Source organism: Telmatherina bonti (assembly GCF_933228915.1).
Source record: "Telmatherina bonti genome assembly, chromosome: 11".
Classification (NCBI taxonomy): domain Eukaryota; kingdom Metazoa; phylum Chordata; class Actinopteri; order Atheriniformes; family Telmatherinidae; genus Telmatherina; species Telmatherina bonti.
This window is the reverse complement of record NC_136629.1, coordinates 16,248,375-16,274,544: the sequence shown is the minus strand read 5'-3', so window position 1 is coordinate 16,274,544 and position 26,170 is coordinate 16,248,375. Positions and strand designations below refer to the sequence as shown.

The 26,170-nt window shown below is 41.0% G+C and overlaps 1 protein-coding gene across 1 annotated transcript in view; it reads left to right on the top strand.

Annotated features, from left to right (window-relative positions):
- The first annotated feature begins 9,148 nt into the window (after positions 1–9,148).
- Positions 9,149–26,170, top strand: part of LOC306762531 (rho-related GTP-binding protein RhoQ) — a 30,502-nt gene continuing 13,480 nt past the window's right edge. Inside the window, exons 1-2 of the mRNA XM_079249047.1 lie at positions 9,149–9,650; positions 9,935–9,993. Coding sequence (XP_079105173.1) covers positions 9,509–9,650; positions 9,935–9,993 — 201 coding nt within the window. The 5' untranslated portion in view covers positions 9,149–9,508. The remainder of the gene's footprint in view (positions 9,651–9,934; positions 9,994–26,170) is intronic.

The following is a 26,170-nucleotide window of genomic DNA, read 5'->3' as shown; positions in this document are numbered from 1 at the left end:
AGAGATGGTATTTTTCCGGTTTTAGCCTCTTTCCATTGCCCCCCTGTTAAATCGAGGATGGAATAAATCTCTCCATGACCAAGCTCCATTGTGCATCAAAGATCTCATACTGTTCGCTCTCAGACTGCAGGTTTCCAGAGTAAGTCCGATGTGAGGAAGAGCCTTTGGCTATCAGGCTCCTGGCTTATGGAACCAGCTCCTGGTCTGGGTTCAGGAGGCAGACACCTTTTGTACCTTTAGGGTTCAGGATGAATGCCGTCTGCTTTCTGCTTTTGATGATCAGTTATTCAGATGACTCTGACACCAGTTCAGATTTTGTAATCCTCGAAGCTAAATCTCAGACTCTACAGACCTCAGTGAGCATATGAAGTGATAAAGTTCATAACAGTACAATTAGCAAAGACAGAACAAGTGGCTTGTTCTGAACCTAGCAGATCCTCACTGCAGCATCAAGACATTAGAGACATGACAGTAGAGTTTGGAGTTTGTCTGTGGAAACTGCATTTGGTGGGTGGTTGGGGGTGAACTTCGGGTGCTTTTTGTGTATGAACGGTTGAGATATTATGAATGATATATCATATACTTTTAATTTTATTAGGTTATATACTTGGGTATGTAAAAATTTATTTTTAATTTCATGTTGAAATTATTTTAATTTGATGTTTAATCATTGTTGTTATTATAAAAAGGACTTTGTGCTGCTCTTTGCTGTGAAAAGTGCTTTATAAATAACTTTTGATCAATAACGTCTGGCTTCTACTTAATTTCTTAATTGCAGAGGACACAGTGAGGATGTATTCAGCTTTTAATACACTTTTTTAGCATATCTGCTCATGCTTTGTACTTCCTTTTCCACATCTGGGCTATGTGTATGGTAATCTCTAGTGAATAAAACAGGCTATTTAAGCTTTTAATTTTAAATGAATTATTGTGTGAAGCATAACTCAGCAGATTGCTGCAGTCAAGAGCTTTTTGTAGTTTCATAAGAAACTCCTATACTTCTCAGCTGGTCATTCTTGAGCCTATTAATGTCATATTCAGTTAAAAAGCTCTGTTTTGAGCGGGTCTGAGGACTGCATTGGCAATCAATACAAACATGACGGATGAATCTCACACCAACCTAAACTGATAAAACCTCTCTGGCTTGTCTTTATATAAAAACCAGCACAAAGCCAATAACAGCCTCTCTAGAGCTCTGCATCCTCTTTTCAAAAATGTTTAACACATTTAAATTGAACATGTCACTGTACACAATTTTCATTGGCCACCAGTTTAAACCCACATGCGTCCCAAAAGTCAACATGGAAATTGTTCACATCAAGTCAGGAAAGTGGGTTTAGATGTGGTTTGACTGGTGACGACCATCACCATGTTTTACGAACAAAACCTACGGATTTGTACACAGTGACTGCAGAAGGCGCATTTTCTTTTTATCTGACTTTGGTGCTGTTTGATGTTGGATGGTTGGGATCATTATTTGGTCAGAGTCCTTGATCTGCATCTGAGACCGACTCACCAGCACTGGTAAAGCAGAAAAGCATATCGTAGCATGATTAGCTTCAAAGAGCACATTAAAGGGATGCGTAAAGTCTGTCTGTGCTCTAAAGTAACCTTGTTAACATGATCACAGGAGGATTTTTTAATGTTTTACAGACTTATCACGAACAAAATCTTCTGTGTTTTAGAGGTAATTTGCATGCACTGTCAAGAACTGATTAATAAGAAGCTAGTGCAAGCTAAAGTAGCAGACAGCAAATCCAAGGTTAAAAAATGTTTGCCCCTTGCAGAGAACAAGTGATTTCCCCTAGACATGTCTCTAGATAATTTTCTCTTTTACAAGTTGAAACAAAAACACTGTTTTATCAGTTTTGTCCTCGATTGTTTGGGTTTGACTCTTTCATGGACACAAGTTCAGATCAGAAGGAGCTCATGCATCTGCTGGAAACAAAAACAAGGATTATTTTATCATTTTTCCAATCCTTTGATAGAAAAACTGTAAAATAGAAATACTAAATTCAGTATTGGTGTTTTATTGTTTTCTAATTTGTGTGGAATTGTGAAATACAATAAAAAGAAAAAAAAAAACTAATAAAAAAAAATCCAAATTAAGCCTGGTGATGCCAAAGTGTTGTATAAAATATTGGTGTTGTGTAATGAGATGCAGGTGGTGCAGGAAAGTCTTATTAACCTTTGCTGCTTGTGTAGTTATTTTGTCCTGAGTGACTCAGATAATGAAACACTGAAGTTAAATGACTAGCGTGCCTCAGTGTGTTGTGCTTAGTTCGACCTCTCTCGATGGACTGAGTCAGAGCTCCTGTTTCAACACTGACATCATCAGTGCAAACGCAGCAGATCAGTGAAAATGTCCTTTGTTTATTCATTCATTTATTTAACTAAAGAATAATTTCTCTTTTTAATTTACATTCATTTTTATTAGAAGAATTGATTTATTTTATCAGCAGCTACAAAAAAGTGGGACTTTGTAAAATGTGAATTAAACAATGTAATGGTTTAAAAATCTCATAAATCATTTTATTTACAGAACATGAGATACATCAAATGTCAAAAGTGGCAAATTTAGTTTCTCCAAAAAAATTGAATGAAATTTTAAAGATATTGTCATCATTACACGATTACTATTATTGCATATCCCCATTCAGTGCTTTTCAAGTGACAGTCCTCAGACCAGAACCTGTCCATCAATCTACTTGGACCAGCCCACTGCCCATTTACTTATAAATGGTGAAATAATAATTTAACACTGTACTGAAAGTTTTCTTTTTTTTTAACTTTTTCTGAGACTATGTGCAATGCCGTTTAGTGCTATACCAAGCAACAACCTCCGGTGGTTGAAAGTGAAGCCTACACGGAAGTGCCAACGACTGTAGTTCTCCCCTTATCCACTAGGGGCTATAAAACAGAGCAAATCCCCAGAGACCACCATGTTAAAAAGGCCAACTTCACAGCAAAAACAAACATGTTTACAGCTTGGTACAAAAAAAAACATAAAAAACAAAACTATTTTTTGTTTAATAGGTCAGGGTTAGTTTCATGACAACTCTGGGGAGAGTGATTTTTTTTTTTTTAAATTTATAACTTCTCCAATTAGAAGTCATTTAGTCTTGAAATTTGGTATAATTACGTGTGTGTCCTTTTGATTGACCCGATATCCCAATTTAAGAAAATAGAGTGTAAGACAACTGCAGCTTTTAGCCAGTTAGCAGAGTAATTTAGCCCACCTACCTCAGTTAGCTGGTTAGCTCCTGTTAGCTCTACGTTAGCTCAGTTAGCTACAGACAAGTCGGAGTTTGATGGATGTAAATTATTCACCCCGACGCTCACAGCCCCCCTCTCAGCTCTACTTCTTTGCTCATTTTTGTATTTTTTGAGAGAGAGGGCATGCGTGACGCTGCCAAGATGGCGACAGTGGGAAATGCCTACCGAGCTTCATTTCAGCTCTTCAGAAACCAACATGTGACGTCACGAAGCCGTCATCCATCTTTTATCTCAGTCTATGAGTCATACCCATGGGCAGGGATGGGTTGCCAGGGTCATACTGACATGGCTCTGCAGTGACACTACACCAGTTTGAAGTTCATTTCAAAGTTGTTTCCAAATTACTTGTCCTTTAAAATTCTTGATGTCTGCTTAAACATTTCGAGTAGAAATTTTGTTTTGCTATTAGCATTAAGCTACATAGCAGCGCTAGTTATATGATAGCATAAATTACTTTTAAGATAATGTAGGTCATGTCATATTTAGTTTTCAATGAGGGTATTAATATACTATTTGCCCAGTCGAACATTTTCATACCCTATAAAGAATACTCAAATAGTACCTCAGCAAGCAAGTAACTTAGCCCTGACTAAGGTATATTATCCAAATTAATTTAACTAGGAGGTTAGTAAGGCGGCTATAGCTGTCTTTAAAGTTAAATAAGGTATAAAATTGTGGAGAAAATTGTCCTGTAATCAGTCTGATTATGTATAGGAAGATATAATGATTGAAAGGTAAATATTTCTGTCTTTTTTGTAAACAAGAACGTTAGCAGCCCAAGAACTCCCAACGGGGATCCAATCTACCTCTTTCACCACCACCAAACAGAACTGTTAGGGCAGTGGTTACCATACTTTTTCTGGGTCCCCTTTTCAGCGATGATAACAATGTCAGGGCTGCAGGGATTGCAGAACAGGAATATTTCCTCTGCACGGTTGCAGTGACTCCAGCTTTCAACATGTGGTGTGTACCATCATGAGGTCTATCATGTGTTTCAAGATTACTAAATAATACAAAGGTCCTTCCACTTATCCTGTTGGCCTACTTCCTGACACGGTGTCTTCTGCTTGTAATCTGCTGAGAATTTCATGTGAAAAGATTTGTGTGTGTGTTTGAGGTCCAGGAGGTCTGGACCCAGTTCAACTCTCCCCTCCTCACCTTTTCAGATCAAGCAGACTCTTGTCTCTTTCTCTTGCCAAACAATTTCTTTGTAAATGAATCCAGTGTGTGTGATTAGAGGCAACTGTTTAAATAAATTGTCCAGTTTTCCTCCTTCTTTACAAATACATGCATGTGTTCATGAGCGTTAACAGCTTTAGTGTTGTGGAAACTTGTGGGAGACAGGCGTGTGAATGATAGTCCTCAGCTGCTGGCAGTTCCAGGGATAAGGCCTAGCCCTCACTAAAAATATGGCCTGTAATTTAACCAAACCCTCCCAGGGAGTCCACGCCGGCTAATTTAGGAGCTCATCTGAGTGCTTTGTGATTGCACTGCACCACCTCTGCATCCCCGTCTGCTGCCTCACCCTCAGTTTACACTCCCAGACTCTGATTGATCTGGGTCAGTGACAGGGATCAAGTGTGTTGTGCACATGTGTGTCTGCCTGCATTCATACTATATGATCTAGTATAGCCCTGAGAGTATCAGGAAAGTGGATAGGAGATGTGAATAAGAAGAGCTCCTGCATTTGTTTGCCTATCCAAAAATAGAAGAGCAAACTTCTGTCTGGCTAGACTCAGTCCTCTGCAAATACTCTGATGTAATACAATACTATGCATATGTTTATTCCCAATACATAGAGAATACACACAAACATAATATCACAATTATGTCTCTTGGGAATGTGCATCTTTTCTTGCAGTAATGCAGAATACAACAGACTGGGATATTCTAATGAAGCATCCGCCGCTCAGCCAAGCTCCACACAGAAATAGATGGTTGATATTAAATGTCTTGCACATGGGAAATAACTTCAGCAGCTCACTAACGAATTCAAGGGCGGCAGATTTTGCTGGTACCTGTCAGCACTAACATATGCAGTAGCAACCTAATGAGCTGAATGATATGCTTGAAACACAGTATCTGCCCTTGAAAATATTGTAAAACCTCCTGCAGAAGAATTCTCTTCATCATAAGTGAGATAAAAGATTGGGACACATGAACTCATTCTTATAGAGCAGGGCTACTCAGTTTGGTTCTACGAGGACCGCAGTCCTGCAAGTGTTCAGGGTATCCCTGCTTTAAGAAAGCTGACTCAAAATCTGCACAATACCTCATTAATCTGAGTCAGGTGTGTCAGAACAGCGACATATTGAAAATCTGCAGGACTGTGGCCCTCGTGGGACCGAACTCAGTAGCCCTGTTTGATGTTATGACCACTAGCAGGTGAAGTCAATGTGCTTCAAGTGTTGGAAGCAGAAAAAATGGGGATGCACAACAGCTTGAGCAACGTTGACAATGCTCATGTGTATTTGATAACAGGCTGGGTCACAGCATCACCATGACTGCATTCTTGTGGGATGTTTCTGATCTTCAGTGGTTAAGGTAAAACAGGTTCAAAGAAGGTAAACTGATGTTTACCTTCTTTGAAACAAGTGACGTTCATTGGGAGCAAATACTGAACCCTGTTTGGGACTCCACCCATTCTTTCCAATCATATTTCACTCTTACATCATGTAGTTGACCCGGTTCATATATGCTGCTCTGAAAAATACATGCAATGCTCCACTAAATAAAGATCTGGTGACTGTGGAGGCCATTGTGCAGGATAGTTGATGTCATGATATTAAGTTTCAGGTGTTGTTCTTAGTTTAGGTTTCCTGTTTTATTTTGTAGTTTACCGGTTCAGTCTCCATGTTTCCTGTGTAGCTTTTGTCCCTGTTCATTGCTTTCACCTGGTCTTGTTAGTTTCATTCACTGCACCTGTTTCTTGTTTGGTTTCACAGTATTTGTAGCCTTTTGTTTCAGTTCTGATTGATGGTTCATTGTGTTTGCTCCCTAAGTTCTTTCTGGTCGACATTAAAACAGTCTTGATCCTTCATATCAGTCTTTCATCTCTGCATTTGGGTCCTCACCTCCAACACTCATCGTGTTGGTGAACTCATTATCATGTTCTGGAAACAAGTTGGAGAGGATTTAAGCTTTGGTGCATCATCCTACTGGGAGTGTCCATCAGAAGATGCTACAATGTGGTCATAAAGGGATGGACATGGTCAGCAACAATACTCAGGTAGGCTGTGGTGGTTAATGTCACACTAGTATTAATGGGTCCCACAAACACACATACACACACCATTAAGTCACTGGGAACTTTAACTGTTGATAAGCAGGATGTTTTCATTTTGTGTCCACCAAATTCTACCATCTGAATGTGGAGCTGAAATGAAGACTTATCAGACCAAAGAATGCATTTCCATCTTGTGTTTTCCAGTTTAGGTGAATCTATGTGAATTGTAGCCTCAGTTTCCAGCTCTTGTGCGAAAATACCAGAAGATCAGCAGTTTCTGAAAAACTATTACCAGCAACCATGTTGTGTTCAAAGTCCCTTAAATCCTCTTTCTTCCTTATTCTCAGGCTCAGTTTGAGCGTCACCAAGTTGTCTTCACCAGGTCTACATGACTAGAGGCTGCCATGTGATTGGCCAATTAGATATTTGTACTAACAGTCAGCTGAACAGGTGAACCCAATAAAGTGGCCGGTGAGTATACATTTATTGGCTGGACGTTCCTGTTTGGATTCTGTTTGTGTTATTATGACAAAATCTACTTTTACATTTGAAAGCATCAGTGACCAGAGGAAAGAAGTCTCCACTGATGCAGGGAATCTTGTCTCAGCAGGCAGCAGTTTTAGTTTAATTCAGCTCAACGCTGTCCTCAAACAAACCTCCTGTCTCCTCATTGCTGCTCGCTTCCCGAGCCCACTGGGATTGTGGTCTCTGATGTGACCCCTTCGGCTGGACTACTACATCCATCGTGTTGACCAACTGATTCCAGGGTTGCAGGTAGAAATAAGGAGGTGGGGGAAGTAAAGCAGCAACCTATAGTCAGGGTACACCCTAGACAGGTCAGGGGTACTGCATGTATGAAGTAGTTGTTTGGTCATGTAAGCTTTCAAATGTGATGATAGTGGGAGAATCCTTGGCCACACCCCCTGCAGCTGATTGGATGGCTCACAGCCACCTAGAGACTGTCAGCCTATGGGTACAGAGTTTTGCTCCAACCAGGAAACGGTGAGGGTTAACATATCAGCATTGTGATTGTGCATCAAGTAATTTTAGCTTATTTAACAGTTAAAAAAAAAAAAAAACAAAAAAAAAAAAAACTTGTTTTATTGCAAAACTTACATGTCAGTTGCTGGTATTACTGTGTCAAACTGCAGTAACTCCTCACCTCCTCAGTCTCTTTGGAGTTCAGTAGACCTCCTGTTGCTCCATCTTTGAAAGCATTTGAACCGGAGAACAAGGATAATTAGGAAAGACAGGAAAATAGCATCCACATGTACACGTGCGTGTTCATTCCTTTCCGGTTTGTTAAAGAGACGCACTTCGTTATGATGACTGTGAGTGCACTAATTCAAGGAGACAGCCCACACCTGGCCAACTGCACTGCAGAGGTCAAATCTCTGTACCTCACCTCCGTCTTTAACAAACACACACCTCCTCCTGTGGCGTCTCCATCTGCAGCCTTGTGGTCCCATCACACAAATCCCATCAATCCTTCATGCACATGAACACCCGCTTGCACCCAGTCTGGGGCCGGAACAAACTGCAAGTGGGAATTTTCCCATTATATTTTAGATTAGTCAGTAGGAGCGAAAAGTATATTTGATTTATAGAGACGTCACGTGGTACTATGAACCTCTTCTTCATGAGTCACCTGTTCATGACAGATGTACACATCTTTCCCACACAAGGAATCACCAGTACTAGCAAACAAGATACCAAAATCATGTGGAGAAACTCAGCTGAAGAACTGTCATCCCAACAAATCCAGTTAAAACCCCAAATGATAATATGGGAATATTACAAAGCCATTAAAACTGAACAGTCCACTTTCAAGCTTCTAATTTCTTTGCTTGGTCGTTATTGTGAAGATGAAGGTACTGCCTCTACTGATCGTATACTATCTGGGCTTCACTTCTTTCTGGATCCTCATGGTGCTTCTGAGTTCATTTTGGGAGCTATCTCTCCATTCTCCAGACTCTGATCATTGATAAAAGTGTCTATCATCAATGGCCGCTTGTGGGTTTCTGAGACATCTTGGTAACACCTCTTCTAAAACGTATATAAAACTGCTCAGGTTCACATTTACTCATCTTTAGTAATTCCTAGAAGTGTCATCCTGCCCTCTGGTTTTCCCAGAATGTGATGTAGTTTTCATTTTATTTTATTTATGATTATTTTACATTTAACCGTGTTCCAGGTAAATTTACTCTGACACAGTGACACGTTTTCATTCTGACACTGTAATCTCAAGTGTCAACTTTCTTTTGAGACCAAGACAATCCAAACAACCTGCTGTAAAGATAGAAGCTGCTTCATTTGTTCAGGAAATATTATTTCACCATAAGAGGCAGGAAAACCAGGCGTTGCAAAGGGGTTACAGTCACACTCATGGGTTTTCCAGTTTGAGCTTCATTTATAATGACATACATCAGAAATCCCATAAGAATTGATTTTTACAAATTATTTTTTTTTTTTTAACTATTTCCACTGATGTAATTTCTAACATCCACACATCCCCAGCAGGCGGAGTGTACGCTGTTTTATCCAGAGCCTCTGACTTTTAAATCCAAGCTCCGCCTCTCCAGCAAGCGCACCCACCTTGTCCACCAGCAGTCCAGTAAGCCCGGCGCGAGGAGGGGGGTGGGGGGAGCAGAGGCGCAGGACACACCGGGCAGCGCGCGCACAGGCAGCCGCGCGCACAGGCAGCCGCGGAACAGCACGGTCGTTTCTTGCTGTTAAAGAAAAGCCAAATTCAGACTTCTTAGAAGTGCGTGATACTGTTAGGCTGAAGAGAAAAGAAAATAAAATTCTCGGCCAGATCTAGGAGTGTTAGGGAGGAGGAGGGGAGGGAGATGTGGCTCCAGACCGGCTCGGTGCGTCGCGCAGTCCGCCTCAGAGGCTGGTGATGCCCGCCGAGCGGGGTTCCCCGCCCAGCCGCAGCTGCAGGAGGAGAAGGTCGGAACAACAGGGCGTTGGGGAGCCGATGATGACGGTGGAAAGGTCAGGACCATGGCTAACGGAACCGGTACTATCATGTTGAAATGCGTCGTGGTGGGAGACGGTGCGGTGGGCAAAACGTGTCTCCTCATGAGCTATGCCAACGACGCCTTTCCCGAGGAGTATGTGCCCACAGTCTTTGATCATTATGCAGGTAGGAGCGCAGCTTTTCCTCTCAGGCTTCCCCACTTTCTAATAATGACATCATAACTGCTGCTGGTCTGGTTTCCGTGATGGGAATCTGAAATGAGGTCAGATCAAGCAAAGATTAGTGAATTCCCTGACTCAGACACTCACGACTCAAACTGCATTGCATCTGTTGCTATAATCAAAACCACTTGTTTGCCTTCATAGCACAGGAGGGTTGGGGTCCCTGATCTCCCCCCACCCCATCTCATTGCTTCCTCTTCTGAACTCCTCTTTGTCATTTCCTTGCAGTGAGCGTCAACGTCGGGGGAAAGCAGTACTTATTGGGACTGTATGACACAGCTGGTCAGGTATGGTTTATTTTTTCCTCTGGCTGGAAGCCAAACACACCAAGGACACACAGTCACGTATACTCTCCCTCTGTCTTGCGCTCTGCCTCTGTCTCGGTCTTCCCCTCCATGTGCTCCTGGGACCAATAACTATCAGACAGTGCCTCTGAAACGCCCACTGGCTTCATATTGAGGCCAGACACTAAGCTGCAACAGGTGATGGTTTTCGCACATGGGTTTACTGCCAGAGTCTGGTGCACTCTGGACAGTGATGGTAGTGAAGGGGGCTTCAATAGTTCTATTATGTGGAGAACAGGGCTCCAATGTCCAGTAGTGATGTCACAGATTTTTCCAACTTAATGCCTTGGCTTTTTCTTAACAATGTGTCATTCAGAGGGGAAAGAAGTTAAAGCTACTGAAAATACACGATCCTATACACACATGATAATGTTTCCTCTCAGCAGAAGAGCCAGTGTACACACAGATGGAGGAAACACACGACAGACACCAGTTCAGGCCGGGCATCTTTGTGAGATTTTCTATTTGTTAACTGAATGATACTTTGGTCTGCGCCATGATAAGGAGCTGGCGATATTAGCTAAATAACTGCACGCATGCTGGTGAAATGTTTGCGTTTATTAAACAAAAATCAGCAGTTTTCTGCTTTTTATTGTGAATGTTTCTCGTTATATTTGAGGCTAGACTGAATGAGTTTGAGGTTTCCAATTGTAGTTGGATAAAACATGCTGATAATTATTTGAACTGAGCATTGGAGTAAAGTACCGCAATGTAATTATGCACAGCTTCTTACATTTACCATGCAAAAGTCTTGACCTTCCCTTCATTCATTTCTTTATATTTTTGCATCGAAGAAGCCAAATTAGCATCTTTTAAAAGAGACTTTGAGCAGTAGTTGGCTGCTTTTCTGCTTGTTTTCAGACCGGGACTTTGTACATGAATTTAGGAGGATTTTGTAATTTCTTGTAGATTTTAACACTGAGATATGAATCATTTTAGCATGAAAGAAGCGCTTAAAGGTGGAGTATGTAAGATTTTCAAAATAAATTAACTAAAAAAATAACTACAATCATAATTTTTTTTAAACATGTAGGTTCCAGTCTGTCCATATTTGATGCGTTTATTAAATTACAAGTTTAATTAATTACAAAGACCCTTAAATGTTTGCCTACCAGTTTAAAAAAAAAAAAAAAAAAAAAAAAAAAACTTTCTAATTATGTTTGTACTTATTTTAATAATTGAAAATATTGAAAATCTTACATACTCCACCTTTAAATCACTGTTAAACTGTTTCGTCTATAGATCACAAACATCGAAGAAGCTGTGTAGCAGTCAAACTAAAACACTTTATTTATTCTAGTTTCTATCTGTGACTCTACAAAAAATGGCAAAGATCCCACAGTCGCAATAGAGCTCAGTTAAGATCGATTAATTCCATTTGAATCTATTCAAATAGAATTAATCCAATACTGGGTCATAAAACTCGGGAATCTTTCTTTTAAAAAGTTATTTTATGTTTCCAGTTTACGAGAAACTGTCACGAGACCCTACTGGCGTGTGACTGACCAACGCTCAACGGGATCTTAGCAAAGGCTGCTTGTCGCTTCCATAATGTACGACAAACAGCAACAGGCGAAATTCATCGCCATCCAGGTGAAACTCAGCGAACAGGATGTGACTTACGGCTGTGACAGCGGCAGTGTGACGCATCGCGTTCTCTGATCGCTTGTCTTCACTGCAGCAGGCCTACATGACAGATAAAACATGAAGGATGAAGAGGCAGGAGATTTTTCTCGAATTGACTGAAATCTTGCTGTTAGCTGCTTTATAGAAGAAAAAGACACCCAGGGTTCATCCTATTTTACAAACAATGAAACATCCTGGTGAATGTCATCATTTGACGGCAGACCTCAAGGTGGATCCAGAAAGGTTTGCGTTTCACTTGGTCAGTCACTGAAAGCCTCACTGATTGGTTGAGTCAAGCGACAGCGACAGAAAGGATTTAACACTATTGTGTGGCGTGCCCCCGTGTGCACGACTATGTGAATGAGGGCAAAAGTTCACGTGGGAGAATGTCGCCTGTCACTCGGCTGGAGGAGGGCAGGATTTTCGCCCCATTGCGCAACTTCCATAGGAGATGAATGGAGAGAAGCGACGTTGCCCCCACGACAACCCTTAAGGCTGAGAAATTGTCAGAAACTTGACAGGAAGTGACATCACGATGCACATTTATACTCCAAAATGAATCCGATGTTGGATTGGTAAAAGTAGACAACAATCTCTTAGATATTGTATTTCAGAAGTGCTGCTTTAGTATGGTGGTCTGATCAGGTTATTACAGTAATCTGATTACTCCCAGATGTGTAATTTTGATGGTGATGTAATGGGCCCAGTGTTTTTATGGAAATTATTTATCTAGAAATGTCTTTAATATTTAAGAAAAACTGTCCTTGTAGAATGAATATCTGTAAATGATTTGATACTAAATCAGATTTAAACAAAATCTTGTTGAATTGGGTTGAAAACCGGGAAGATTTTTCTGTAGTGTCCATTTTTCTGAAAGATTTTGAGGAACTTAGACTGAAAAACTGTCAGATATTTAAAAAATAAAAAAATAAAAATACGTACAGAATACAAACAGTATCTAAAAGTGATGGTGTCCTGCAAAGTACTGACATCATCTACGGTTCACTGAAGCCTCATCGGAAGGGGTCTCCATGCAGGGTGACTGTCAAGAAGCCAATCTTAGCCTTAAGTCCATGTTGCTCTTGGTTAAGTATGCCAGATGATACGAGGAATGAATCCTTCCCAGAGCCTGGATCACAACATTACTGAAGCAGTGTGCGATCATTTTAACAGAGCTGAACAAAAGAAGAACTTTGGAAAGTCTTTTAAAGAAGCCTGGAGAACTGTTCCCGACGACAACCACTTAACAAACACAAAGAAAGCTTCTCTAAGAAGGTTCAGACTGTTGAGTTCACTCTAAATATTAATATTCCAGCTCATTAGATCTGAACAAACTCAGTTCCCGACAGTTATTTCTGTTCATGTTTGCACATGTTTTTACTTATTTCCTGGTTCTCTGTGTTGTACAAAGAAATAAGGGACAAGCATGGTGTAGGCAAGCAGGATCAAAGGGATCTCGTGAAGTTTTTAACCATTCATTTCTAACTGGTTTGTTTTGTGAGAATGCATGAAGGAAACCAGATCCACATTCCTGTTGGTTATGACTTTATCCTGCTGATCGACAGCTGACGGCTAAAAGAAAAAGGGGAACTGAGCAGTGCACTAGCAGAGGACGGAGAATACATGATGTAAACATTGCGCAACTTAAGTTTTTTTGACAAATCATCCTTCCTTCCAACCGTGTTTGAGGAAGGAAGTGAATTCAGCAGTTTTTAACCGAAAGGATTGTGTGTTTTTCAGTGAGACTTTCTTGAATATAAACAAGATTATAGTTCACCGCAGCCTCATACTGCACCCTGAACACATCGTTGAAGGTGATCTACAGCAGCTTATAACAGCCGTGTGCACATTCTCTGCCCCAAAACCTTTAACCTCTCGTCCTTGCCGCAACCTAAAACTGCAAATATCAAATGTTGCACGGTTAACACGTTCCTCTGACACTGTTTTAACTCTGTGAAGTCACATTTCAGACTGTAACTGAAACATGAGATTGTCTGGAAGACAAATGCTCGGCTCCAAAGGGCCAAAGGGTATCTTGTAGTTTTCATTGAAGAATATGAAATGGGTGAGCGTGAATGGAAATGTTCTCCGCCCACCCAGACGGGCTACCTGTGGCTGCTTTATGCTTTTACCTCTAGAAAAGCAGATGGCAGAAGTGTTACCACTTGCTTGTAGAAAGAGGAAGACAACCTTATTGTCTATTCTAGTGTGTGTGTGTGTATGTGTGTTTGTGTATGAGGAAGGTTTATTTTTAGCTGAATCAGAGTGTCTCTGAAATGGAGAAGTTCTCCCAGATGTCTGCTGTGGATGCCGCCGGTCGCCAAGAGTCGAGTTACCGCTCTTAAAAACGCGGGCCCCATCCGTCCGCCCCCAGACTCGGCTGACCTCCTCATGTGGAGCGTAAGGCCAGCTGGTAATGTTTATAGCTTCAGCGTCTGATCAAAGACCCCGGTGCCCCAGAGAAAGGAGAGTGAGACGGCGGCTGAAAGAGGAAGAGAGGCAAAGTGGATGAATTCACTTCTCTCAGTTTCACTTTTCTTTCCCTCTTTGTGAATTTAAAACCGTCCTTCCATCATCTCCACACACATCTCTAATATCCACACCCTGACATGGCCAGCTGTCCTTCGCTGCTTTGCCAGTCCTGGACATATCTACGGTGTCGGTAGCGTAACGTAAAGAAGGGACAGTCGCGCCCTCATCGGATGCAACTCCAAGCCGTCACATCGGTGTTACATGTCAGTCGCATACGGGCTACGGGTCACTGTGCTTTGTTTGCTGCTGATGCCGCTTCCCGCCTGCGATTGTCTGCCACGTCGCTCCCCCAGGCTCTGCCTATTGAATTATTCCATATGGAAGGTCTGTTTGGCTGAATATGATGAGGGAGCAGAGGGGAAAGCCTTTACTTATTCATTCGTTCCCCTTCGTGCTGCTGCACTCAAAGTCGAGCATCACTGCCTGAGGAGGAGAAGGAGGAAACAGGAAGTGGATGCTAAGTGCTGCGGTAACCATGGAAATGCTTTTGGGACAAGAACTCAGGTGTTTCGACCCATATCCTGGTGCCCTATTAACCTCCATTTGTTTTTGGACTGTTACTCATTTGTTCACCACGTCAGATGCTCCTACACTCAAATGCACATCCTGTAATCATTTTTACCACTTCACGCATTAACCCAAATCCCCCCCACCCAGCTCTAGGCTACAGCCTGGTCTTTTTCTTTTTAAAACTTAGCAACCCAAAATGGTGTAGTGACCCTTACATGTCCCATCAGGAAGGAGTTCTGGGAAGAAACTGGGAATGGTTTTTACTCCACATCGTGACGAAGGCACATCGAGATGAGAATACTGTTGACTTGCATCACTAGACACTTTAATTATTTTGCTTTATGCTTTCACTAGCTGCTTCTCACCAAAAATTATGCAATCCTGGTGAACTCTTCCTTATTTTATTTTATTTATTTATTTATTTTTAAAGCCAAACTTGCTTTTTCATTTTTTTTTTTTTCAGAATATGAATGAATACTTCTTTTATTATGGCGTTTTTCAGACATGCATCATTTATCAAATGGTACAAAGTTGGTGTTGTCAGGTTCACCCCCGAAGTCTAAAACACCAGAATAATAATAAACTTAAGCAAATGCATGTTTACTTGTCTCTGTGTGGATAAGGCCTTCACTTACATCACACTGGTTCTGAACAGTCAGTCTCTGGGACCAGCGTGCTCTCTTGGGGACTGGTGTCCAGGACCTTCAGGCTGGTTGTCTTAGACTAAAGGCCTTTACAAACCTACTCCGAATATTTTGTCTGAACAATTTGCATGTTAATATATTTTATGGAATCAGTGTGAAGTTGATGTGAACGTTCTCATCAGTGATGAAATTCTGTCCAGCGATTTTTTGCAAGTTTTATTTTTTAGAACTGAGATTGATTTTTCTTAATATTTGCATCTAACAGGTTGATTATAAATCTATCTGAGAGGTCATGTTGACTGATAGGCCACCTCCATGCAGGTGTCATGTCGCCTCCATTCACTCAAACTTTGTATCACCGTGGCTGAGCATCTTTTATTTTTTCTCTGCTTCTTAAAGCAAGCAGCTAGCGACTAGAGCAGATCCTTAAACTGTCCCAAGGACGTCCGGAAGTCCTTCCTGGAGCGGCCGCAGTCCACCTTCAGCTCCTGAATTAAAAAAGAAAACTGGGATGGGATGAACCCAGTGTCTCTTTTTGTCTTTTCTTTTGCAGCATCAGCACACTGTTGTTGTGGCTTGATGTGGGATCCACCTTGTGAGTTTTTTAGGATTTTTGTAATTTATTAACAATTTCACATCATACTTGGTTCATAGAGAAACCTCAGAATCATTTGCCATTTTGTGTCATTTATACGCAGTCCCAGTGTGTAAAGGCCTTAACTCCGGTACCAGTTCTCTCCAACAAAACATTACAATCAGTTAAAATCTGTTCAGATAAATTAATTAGCTCTTTAACAGAATGTCACAGTGAAATACTGAAATACAGACAAAGCAGCTAAATAACTGCTGTTTGGTGTTTTGTTGGGTTTATTTGGTGGTGGGGGGGAGTAGTTTTGCATCGCAATGCAAATGATTTGGTATTGAAGTGTAAACGCAAAAAATACTGTTTATCAATAACACAATGTTGAGCAACGCAAAAGGTGGAACTGGAAGTTGTGAAAGTGCAGCTTCTGGACGTCTGTGGCACAAAACCGACACGATGACTCAAAGTAAAATGCAACAGGCACGCCGTGTATTAAAAGCTTGCGAATGGAAGTGTGTATCTTTGATTCATTTGGGGAGATGTGAATGTGCAAATGAACTCCATTGCAGACAAAAACAGCTGATTCTGGTCTGCCTACAAACCTAGCTCTGTTATCTTCAAGTGAATCAAATACAGGAAGTAGACTGTCTTGCAGTCAGATGCGGAAGAACGTTGTAAAAGTTCTGATTTGGTCAACCAAAGACTGCTAGTATATGAAGCAGCTTCATGTTTTTGCTCTCAGGTGGTTGAAACAAAATTTGTTCAAATAAAATTTCTCAACGTCCACATCAAACTTTGTTCTGAATTTATTTTTTTTTTTGTGTGCTCATTTATCACACCTACATAGAAATGATGCATGGCCCAGAAGTGACACACAATGTCACACAGTTTGTAATGTTTACAGAAGTAAATATGACGTCAAAATCAGATGAAATGCTGCGTTACCATTACAGATCAGATTTAGCAGCCAACGTAAAAGTGGCCTTGGTGGGATTTATAAAAAATCGATATGTGAGCCATTGTCTAGAGGTGTGTTGAAAAGATCGATTCAGCAATTCTGAATTGATTTTCACATCAATTCCTATAGATTGCTCCATAAGTCACAAGATAAATGATACATTTTCTTTTTTTTCTTCAATTTAATTTTTTCATAATTTAAGAAAAAAAAAAAAAAATTCCTGTGAACTTTAAACTTCTTGCCACGTCATTGAATTTACACATGCGCGCTACATGTGACGACTTTAAAACAGTGAACATGGCGTCAGACACTGGCATTGTTAGCCAAGCACCGGCTTTGAAAACGCCTGAAACGTTTTAAACAGAAAGACAAACTCGACAAAAGCAAAGCGATTTGCAAGAGATGCCAAACAAAGGTGAAGTTTTGCAGACATACGACAAACCTGGGGAACCACATGTTGAGACATCACCAAGATCTCATGTCTAAGCCGTCCACCGGGTTGCAACAAATGAAACTCAGGCAAACTTTACAACTACCAGCCAATTCTGCACATTCTCTCAAAATAACTGAGGCGATTGCAGGCTTCAGTTGCAAGGATATGCACCTATGTCTTTGAAAGGCTTCAGGCGGCAAATGAAAGTAGTGGAACCACACTATGTTATGACATCTCACGAACGCGTCTCTGAAGAGCTCATTCCAAAAATGTTCAAATTAAACTTCAGTCAACAGAGAGGGTGGGCATTACATGTGATACCTGGACATCTGTGGCTACAGAGTCTTACATGAGTGTGACAACACACTCCACCACTGCCCTGGATCTGTTTGATAATTCTGCCGCACATCGTGTTTGTGAAGGCAATTATATCAACATTCTGGGAATGGGACTGCTCCTTACAGCCATGTTTTACTTCCAATACTTCATTAATTTGTTGTTGAACGTCAATATAATACGAGTATTAATATGTTGTTTATAACAACACAGTAATATAATTAAACAAAAAAAAAAACCTTTTAATAATACTGACCTATAACCATACACCTATATCCAACATCATTCATGTCTCTTCACATAGTAATGTTGCTTCGTGATGTTAATTCTGCACGCCACATCTCTCTCTATGTAACAATGTCCTTAGTCTTGCTGCTGTCTAATGACTTGGTAACTAGTGATCACACAAAGGACACGTAGCAAGGTGGAGATCTACTTATTTATATGGAAGATTTTACAAGTTCAGCCAACAAACCCTTTAGTAAGACTTTACAAACCATTTACTTTATACTTCCATCTGACTCATGACTCCTCACTTTTCTTGATTGTAACTTTCATGGTTAGAGGATGCACATTTTATGGAAGTCTCATTTCTTTTCATGTCATGTGGACAATGCTCAAGACAAAAGGTCAGCCTTAGGCAACCCAGTTTCACCAGAAAACATGTAATGGATACATTTATCTTGTCCAAAACATAGAAGCATAATAGCTCATTTCTGTAAGTGGAGGATTGGAAACACATCTCTTGTCTGTTTTCTGCATGACAGCGCTCATGTGATATGATGTGACTTTTTTTCTGTCCCCTCTCCCATGAACTCATTATAAACATTGACAGCCAAGCGAGCTCTTGTAGAGCCTTCAGGAACGCCTAAGGAGATGTAAATCGTGTAGTTAACATGCTGTCAACTCAAACTTTCGGCTTTATCTGTGAGTGGAAGACGGTAACCAAATGTTCAGTGGTTACTGTGAAACGCTGCACCGTGGCTCAACGTAGCACAATCAGTTGTGAGGTCAGGTTGCAAAGGGGAGATGATGCTCTCTCATTTTCTTATGCATGAATTGTAATCAAGCAATAGTTTGGAGATGCAAACAAAACTATTACAGATTTTTGTGGTGCATTGTTGATATTAATTCTGCTAATTCTGATTTTAATCAAGTCTCATGATTAAATTGTTTAGTTTTTGTCATATTTAGTCATCATGTGAGTATTAAGGCTTATTTCTGCATGAAGCAGAGGATGGATACACAGACTGATGGACACTTTCGTCTGTCTCTTGTGGTGTTTACATGCATATTTGGTCCAGTTTCAAAGACCTAGTAGATTGACACACACACACACACACACACACACACACACACACACACACACACACACACACACACATGGAGAAATACTCTCAGAATCCCTGGGAGAAGTGATGAACAGCAGATCTAACATGTGACCAGCGAAAGGAACAACCAGAGAGGTAGAAGAGGGACAGAATTAGAAGATGAGGATAACAACTGTAGAAATAATGACAACTTTTGAATAAAGTCTCTGAGAGTGTGTTGGCGGTGTAAACATCTTTGACAGTGGATTACCGCCACCTAACGTGTGTAACAGACATCAGAACGTGGAAGTGACTTTTAATGGATGAATGACTTTATAATGTGGAGTATGATGACGGAAACATACGACAATGCTTGAAACGGACGTACCTGTTTGGTACGTAATGGAGAATAAATTGGCTTTTGGTTAGTTTTAAGCTGAGAATATACTATTTAGTCCTTGCGTGACCAAACAGCTTTGTCTTGAGTATTACTGTTCAGGTACTTGTGCCCTCCACCTGTTTCTGGAAGATTCCACAAGGAGCCACATTACAGATAACACTTCTGTATTTGTCAAGACGGCGATGCTGGTGTTGACCATGATGTTGCGTTCTGTTTGACTGGCCTAATGCAGGTTATTAAGCATTATATTCTTTTAGTTTAAAAAAAAAAAAAAAAAAAAGCAAATTTTATAATTACTTTTATTATTTTATTTTATTAACAAGATTTATATGTATCTCATTCATTCACTTACTCATTGATACATTTGATGAGCATTTTTCTCCAGTAAATATGTCTGAGATCTTTATTCTAATTTCATGTGGCAGTAGAAGCTCATGCACACATGATGTGATTTTTACATTAGGGGGGGGGAGTATTTATATTGATATCTATGAAAAAGTATATCCAACAAAGACTGAAGGCCTTTACACACCAGGACCAATACAAATGAACTACACAAACTGAACAATTCAGGTGAAATGGCAATGTTTTTGTCTAAGCACACGGCGCGATGCAAAAATCACAAAGGTGGCAAAAACAAACATGGATTGTGCATCAAGCGACGAGGATGTTTTGCTGAAACTGCCAAAAGAAATGAAAAAGTGTGCAGTGGGTACCCTAACCGTAGAAAAGAGAGGAGAACTTGTTAAGTTTAATTGTTTAGTCCAGGAGCTGAAAATGGACCACGGGTACTTCAGGACAGACTTTTGGGCGCCTGTAGAACAGTTTTAGGATCTGTTTCAGTAGCTAGCGGCGAGCTTGAAGAAGCAGAGATAAAAAGAAAAGACGTTCTGTCATGGTGATAGAAAGTTTAATTGAATGAGCAGCAACAAAGTGACACCTGCATACCTCGCAACTGGTTCTGGTGACACGAACACACCTTCTCTAATTAGACAGTTGTGCAGAGAGGTGTATAAAGTTGTTACGGTTTAGGAAGCCAGAACCCAAAACTCCACCAACAAACATGTTTATTATGAAGGTGGTCTCGCTTAGTCTGATTGTTAGGAAGTCTGGAACACAAAAAACAGAGGTGAACCAAAAACAGGGGTGAGATAATACTGGAGAGAAATGAATGTTTACCAGGAGATGGGAAATAGGCAGCCTCGGAGTAGTCCTCCAGAGCAGGGAAAACGATCTCCACAATCCAGAATCTCAAGGTCCAAAATCAGTCCAGGGTACACACCAAAAGACACGAGCAAGCAGAAGAAATCCGAGGAAGAGGGAAGGTCAGAATCAGGCAGGGTTCAGCAGCAGGTGGTCGGGGGACAGGCAGGGTCAAACCAGGTTTTCTCTCAGAGCCAGGTACGTGAACAAGGCTTGAAAGCTGTGGAAAAGACAGATAATCCGAGCAGATGCAGGGCAGTGTTTACATAGAGACCAGCACAGGCGAGGACAATCAGGGAGGGGAAGAATGCAGCTCGTTAGGGACAAAGCAGGAATCATGACAAAAGTAGAAGTAGATGTAGAAGTTCTGTCTGGAAGCTCTTTCCAACCAGCCGCTAAACCAGGTGAATGTAATCAGCTCAGCTCCACTGCAGGGTGGATGAGCCTGTTGGTGAAAACACCTGTTCTAAAGCATCAGTAGAACATGGCAGGACTTCTATTTTATTTTTTATTTCTACTTCTAGTAGTTTCTACTGGTTGTGCATCTGTCCAGTGTGACTATGAAGAAAAATCTACCTGAGGTTGAAAAATAAAATGGCTGACCGTCATTTTGTCACGAATGTGATCTTTCACATTGACTTTATTGATTCAATAAAAAATATTGCCATGTAAATTATTCAGATAATGTGTGTGTAAAGTAGGTGTGTAATGGTCTTAACTCGGAGCCAGATGGGGACATAACATCAAACTGGGAGTCATACCAGGCCATCCCAACAGATATGCTGCACACAAGAGCACAAACTCATGCATGCACACACACACACACACACACACACACACACACATACACAGGCTGCATAATCAGCAGAGCTCATTATTCTATATAAACCAACATTCACACACAACCATCATCCACCAGTCCAGTTCTCTCTCCTACTCACATCAACGGACAGGAACACTAAAAATGATTAGTATTAGTGAAGATCAACATGATGAACCACATGGACCTCAATTCCAGACACAGCAGCAGGCCTTACATGAAGTAGGTTACATATTACACTATCAGTAGGTTAAGATCATTCATTTTCTATAGCGCAGAGTCATGGGGAAAGCCGGAGCCTGTCCCAGCAATCATCAGGCAAAAGGCGGAGTCCACCCTGGGCAGGTCCAAAGGCCATCGTGGGGCCAGGTTAAGATCGTCTTCCCTACAGCTGAGAGAGTGAGAAGATGTAATGAAGAAACTGAAAGTGAAGCTTGTTCTGAAGGAAGTGAGATTGTTCAGGACAGCAAAAATATGAATGAGAACCAATGAATAAGTCAGCAGAGGGGCCCACCAAGACAAGTTGTGCATAGGACCCAGAACTTTGTGCGACGCCCCTGGTCGCTCCTGCTGCTTCTGATTAAAAAAATGTCCAATATTTTCCACCATTTTCCCGCCTCTTTGATTGTCTTCCTTTCTCCATAAGGTCTCTTTGCTGCTGCTTTCCTGTTGTCATTCCAAGTCCATTCCAAGTCCGTTCGTCTGAATCTCTGCTTTGACTGATCTTGTTGATCATTCGTCAGGAATTGCTGGTATTTTTACCAGTTGCCATTATTAGAGAAATCTGATGAGCTCAAGGAGTTTTTATCTGCGTACAAGTATCCGTGGCAAGCAGACCAAACGGCCTCACCGATGTAGCCTGACGCACCATGATTTTCACCAGTCAGTAGGCCACCGAGGCCATCAGGAATTGCCCCAATGCTCCAGAATCTGCAGATGCACACTGCTGTAGTTGGAGGAGTGTCATTACCTACACACTTTGATAGGTTTAGTTCCGATCAGATTGCCCATTTAACTTGACAGACTATTCTTTAGCATTCTCAGCAATTATCTAATAATTTATTAAAAGACAAAGAATAAAACTCACAATGTGACTTGTGGGTTTTAGGATGCAAATACCTGGAAAACGGACCTAAGTACAGTAATGTAGTACTTGTACTTCGTTACTTTCCATCACTACCCGTCTTTAAGTAAAAAGTAAGAGGAACTGTTGCTGAGGTCCTCCTACCTGAACCACTGAGGATACATTTTTGTCTTGTAAAAGCAACCCGCTCAGCCAGTTGCTAGGTAACCAGCAGAGACTGCAAGGTATTTATCCTGTCCACAAAATCTCACCACAAAACTTGTCAAAATGTCTAACTGTGAGATGAGATAACCACGAACTAAATGACAAACAATAAACCACGAACAAACATTTCAAAGTCAAATAAAGTTAAATTGTAGCGTCATTAAATCAATTTTTAAGAGCCCAAGATGTCCTTTTCCACTTGTGTGCAGCAATATCTAATGAAGAGAAGAAAAACGTAATATCCTGACATTTGGGACGCAGGTCGCAGATATTTCCCATATTAATTGAATAAAAAAACTCTTAACTCTGTTCCTCTAACTTAATTTGTGTCCAAACTGAAGTCAGAGCAGCAGAGACGAAGATTTGACCCAGTGTTGAAGACATGGTATCAGTCAAAGATGGTGCGGTTGGGATTGTATTATCCTTAGATCATTCCTTCATGCTGCATTCAGTTTTCCAGCTCTACTCCCGAGTGTGTTATCAAAGCTTTCCGTTTTTCTCCTGTGTGGAAAGCTCATACGCTGCTTCTGCAACACCAAACTCCATTTTAAAACAAAAACCAGAGGAGCATTTATGCAGCTGCATGCTGTTCCTGGTTTGTTTAGCATATGCTAGTAAAACGCTTGTCAGCTGGTAGTTTGCTGCTTCACATTTGCACACATTTGGAACTTCCAGTGGGAGCATCTGGCAGCAGGACGCTGCAGCCTGCCTTGTTTGTGTGTTTTTAATCTTGCTTTTCAGATTGCAAATGAGCTGCAGAGCAAATCGGGTGTTGAATGAAACAAACAAGCAAAAAATCTTGGCTAGCAAGATAGATATGTTGTTTTTTTTCTTTCATCTTAAGAGGAATGGAGTATTTCCATCTTCAGACATGTATGCTAAATCTGACATAACCTCTAATGACATCATCAGGGATTTTACAAAGCTCCCCCAGAGTCCCAGAGGAGATTGCACAACGGTTTTCACAGGCTGAGCAATATTTTCCATGAAGAGAAAACTGACATTTATGGATCAAACGTCCAGATTTCCCTTCAGATGTTTCTCAAATCTCAAACTCCAGCTAATTTTTCTCGTCTCACCAGTCAGAGCAGCTGTTTTAATGTTGTCATATTTAGAGTTAAAAGAAGTGTAATAGAGTAGTAGCTCTTAAGTTTATGTCAAATGTGTCTTGTGGCAAGAACTAGGCCTTTTAAAAACCATTAAAGCAACATCAAACTGAATATGAACGGAGTCTGGCAGGTAATATACACTGAGACGTTATTAATCATCATTAATCACCATTAAAAAGCCAATAAAAAAGGGTGAGGCATTGCTTTTTCTCTTTTATTTATTTCTGAGGTTGAGTCGAGTTCATGTAAATGTGCAGATTTTCAGATCTGAGGAGAAGCGTCTGTCTGGACTCGTGTTTTCCCCCAGCAGCCGTGTTAGCACAGGCGTCTCCCACTCAGAGCCCCGAGGAGGTGATCGGAGAAGGAAGCAGGAAAGACAGAGAGGAGAGAAGGGTAGAGGCATGTAGGAGAGGAGGGGGAGGAAGAGGGGGAGGAAGAGGGAATGACTTACTGATATCATAGTACTCGTATGTCACTGAGTCATCAGATCACAGCAGAACTCTGCAGCCGACTGAGTCTTGCTCTGGTGGAAATGTACGGACATGTATGGAGAGAAGTTGGTGTTTATAGTACATCACACACACACACACACAGCCATGTATCTTGTCCCCCTTTCCACAGATCATAATATTTACTGTATGCAGACTACTTTGGAAAGCGAGTCATGCAGACTGTCAGTGACGTCCACGTGAACTGTTGAACTGCACTAATAAAACCGTGTAACTTATTACTGGTGGTGGAAAGTTTCATCCAAAGGCGCTGAATAAATAAATAAGTCTGAGAAGTACAGATTCTCCACAGTCATCAGCCAAGTTATTAGGTCTGTGTGGCTGGTACCGGGTCACTTGTTTGGTGTCATAGATTTAGCAAAGTGTTTTGTCAGCTGCACATCCCATTATGAGAATCTCCCGGTGCACCACATCCCACTGTTTTTCAGTCTTCTGTTGTCCAGTTCTGTGTGAATTTTAGCCTCAGTTTCTTGTTCTTAGCTAACAGGAGTGGCACGTGGTGTGGTTATCTGCTGCTGCAGACCATCTGCTTCAAGGTTAGACATGTTGTGTGTTCAGAGATGCTGTTCTGCATACAGTGGTAGGAATCAGAGTTTCTGTTGCCTTCCTGGCATCTCCAGCCAGTCTGTCCATTCTGCTCTGACTTCAACGAGGCTTTTTCTACCAAACTGCTGCCTTAAATTGGATATTTTCACTATTCTGGAGAATTTTCTGTGTGTGTAAAAATAGTTTCTGGTATCAGCAACCATGCCATGTTTCTTCCTGACTCTGATGCTCAGTTTGAACTCCAGAAAGTCATCTTCACCACGTCTACATAACTAAATGTAATGAGTTGCTGCCACATGATTGGGTGATTAGATATTTGTGTTAACAAGGAATTTAACTTGATAAAGTGGCCGATGAGGGGGATATCTGCTGTGGTGCATTTACTGTCTTCAGTTATGCATCATTGATGTTCAGAGAGAACAGTGCAGACTAGATTCAGACAAGCTCCAAACAGGCCAGTTTACAGTAAACTGCTGCGCGTCTCACACAGTGTTCACAGTTCAGAGGATTCATGTGCAAGTAAAGGTCATAAACACATAATGTCGATGCACTGTGTGCTTGACAGACATTCAAGGCAGATAATGTGCATGGAGACGATGAAAGGTACATAAGAGTAAGTGAATACAAATAGCCAGTGTGTTGTTGGAGTGAAATCAGCTGAATGACGGTGCAGCAGAGTCTAACAGGAAATATGAGGTTATACTGACATATCTATCTACACTGATCAGCATGAGTAATGTTCCAGAGCGACTGAATTTCCCACATCAGTTTAATCAGCACAGAACCTTACAATGTGAAATAAACCTTAACTAATGGTACAGGAAACATACTTAAACTAATGAATACTAGATTTTTACAGACTATGCCAATACAAAGGGTGGCTGATATTCGTTTGAATTTGATACATACAATATTTTTGGGTATACCTCAACGCATATGGAATCAAAATCCGGCGTCTGTCTCACTCCAGAGATGTAAAAGTTGGATGAAATGTGACATGACCCTTAAGGCTGAAGTTGCTTCAAAAGAGATCGAATATGGATCTGATTTAGCACCAGAAAAGAAAGTGACCTGGGTCAGATTTAAAAAGTCAGATTTGTGTTGGTTTGACTATTACAAAAAGAGCTGATATAGGTCACGTCTGAGCAGAAATGGTGGTTTTGGTTAACTGCAGTGAGAACAGAGTCTGTGACTCCAGAAGTGTTCAGATGGTGTGCTTTCTGAGATGTACATCTTTTAACCATCGGTAAGCCATTTTCAGTTAGAGTCCTAAAAGCAGGCAAAAGTCTCAGGGGTTTAAAGTAACGATAGAC